Source organism: Sinocyclocheilus anshuiensis, unplaced genomic scaffold, assembly GCF_001515605.1.
Source record: "Sinocyclocheilus anshuiensis isolate Anshui unplaced genomic scaffold, SAMN03320099.WGS_v1.1 C32793511, whole genome shotgun sequence".
Taxonomy (NCBI): Eukaryota; Metazoa; Chordata; class Actinopteri; order Cypriniformes; family Cyprinidae; genus Sinocyclocheilus; species Sinocyclocheilus anshuiensis.
In genome coordinates, this window is record NW_015620084.1 from 1 (window position 1) to 1,473 (window position 1,473).

General features: G+C 40.3%; 1 protein-coding gene across 1 annotated transcript; it reads right to left on the reverse strand.

Moving 5' to 3' along the window:
• Positions 1-247: 247 nt before the first annotated feature.
• LOC107683001 (intersectin-1-like) lies at positions 248-1,467 on the reverse strand (the record flags this gene model as incomplete). Its single annotated transcript, XM_016479091.1, has 4 exons — positions 1,445-1,467; positions 957-1,140; positions 598-696; positions 248-415 (listed from the first exon to the last, which is right to left on the reverse strand). Coding segments are annotated over exons 1-4 (474 nt in total), but the record flags the coding sequence as incomplete, so codon positions are not given.
• Positions 1,468-1,473: the final 6 nt, after the last annotated feature.

The following is a 1,473-nucleotide window of genomic DNA, read 5'->3' on the forward strand; positions in this document are numbered from 1 at the left end:
TATTTTTGATCAAATAAATACAGCCTTGGTGAACATAAGAGACTTTCAAAAACATTTAAAAAATCATCTCAACCTCAAACTTTAGAATGATGACAACTATTGCACCACTTTCATGTTTTTTTTTTTTTACTGGTACATACAAAAATAGTCTCTTGAAAAGCTAATTAAATGCAATCCAGTGAAAACAGGTTTATTTCACTGAGTGAGCCTGTCTATGGACTGTGATAATGCACCAGGTTCGTGTTACCTCTGACAGCCCCTCACACTGCACATGTGCCTGGATCCACTCCAGCCGATCTGAGTTTTCTTTCTCTCGCACGCCTTCGTTGACTTGTGAGCACAGCTCTTCAGCCTTCTCCAGAGCCAGCCGCAGGTGACTGTGGTCTGGGTGGCTTTCTGGAGTGTTCTCTAAAATCTGAGCGTGAGGGGAGAAGAAACATGAGACGATGGGTCTAGATACATGAAGCCAAAGGGAAGTGATGTCAAAGTAGAAGAGTGCAGATGGTTTATGTGCTTTTGTAGTGTTTGTTTTAAATGTGTTACCGGTTCTTCATATAGTAGTTTGGAAATAGTTGATTATCAAGATTGTGTACATACGTTTTTGATGATGAGGGGGTATCGGGTGACTCTCTGCATGGGTTTGAGGAGGAAACTGGACAGGGGCATTCCCTTACAGCGAGGGTCCATCGCCAACCTCTGTAAAACATACAAACATGCATAAAGATAAAAAAAAAAAAAAATACATGCATAAAATATGAACTATGCAAGCCTCTAGTTTTTATATCCCTTTTCACAATACAGATTGTGTCAAACCAGCTGCACAGAGATAAACAGGAAATACACAGAAGAAAAATGTGCAAACAATATCACAATAAAAAAGGAAAGTGGACATTTGAATAAAAAACTTAATTTAAGCATCACATTTGATTAACCCATTGCCTGTTTGCTAGTCTCACCTTGACAAACTCTTTGAATTCAGGCACCTCGTCTGTCTTCTGCTGAATGAGGGTGGCGCCGTTGAGCTGGCAGCTGCAGAAGCGGATGTAAGGCTGCATGTGAGGAAGCTGAGCCGTCAGGATGTCACCAATCATCTTCACCGGCATGCGCTCACCTGACATCTTCTTCCTCACCCGCAACGCCCTGGAGACAGTTAGAGGGGCATTCTGGGTAAGCCATGTAATGCTCATTAGATGGAATTACATCCTATTCTTATAGTTGTCTCAACATCTGTTTAATAAAGCTGTGAAGTGTGAATATTTAATTAAATGACCTGACATGTTGCATTACTTTAATAAATACTGATGCACTGCATTGTTATGTCATTGTTACTGCACTGCATATTAACAGCTTTAGAGCAATTTCTATCATAGAATAAACATAAATGGAGCTTAAATTGCATGGCAACTAATGATGGGAGTCAGGATTTCCTCAGTAGGTGGCATACTTGAGCAGTTTAATGTTGCACATGATCAG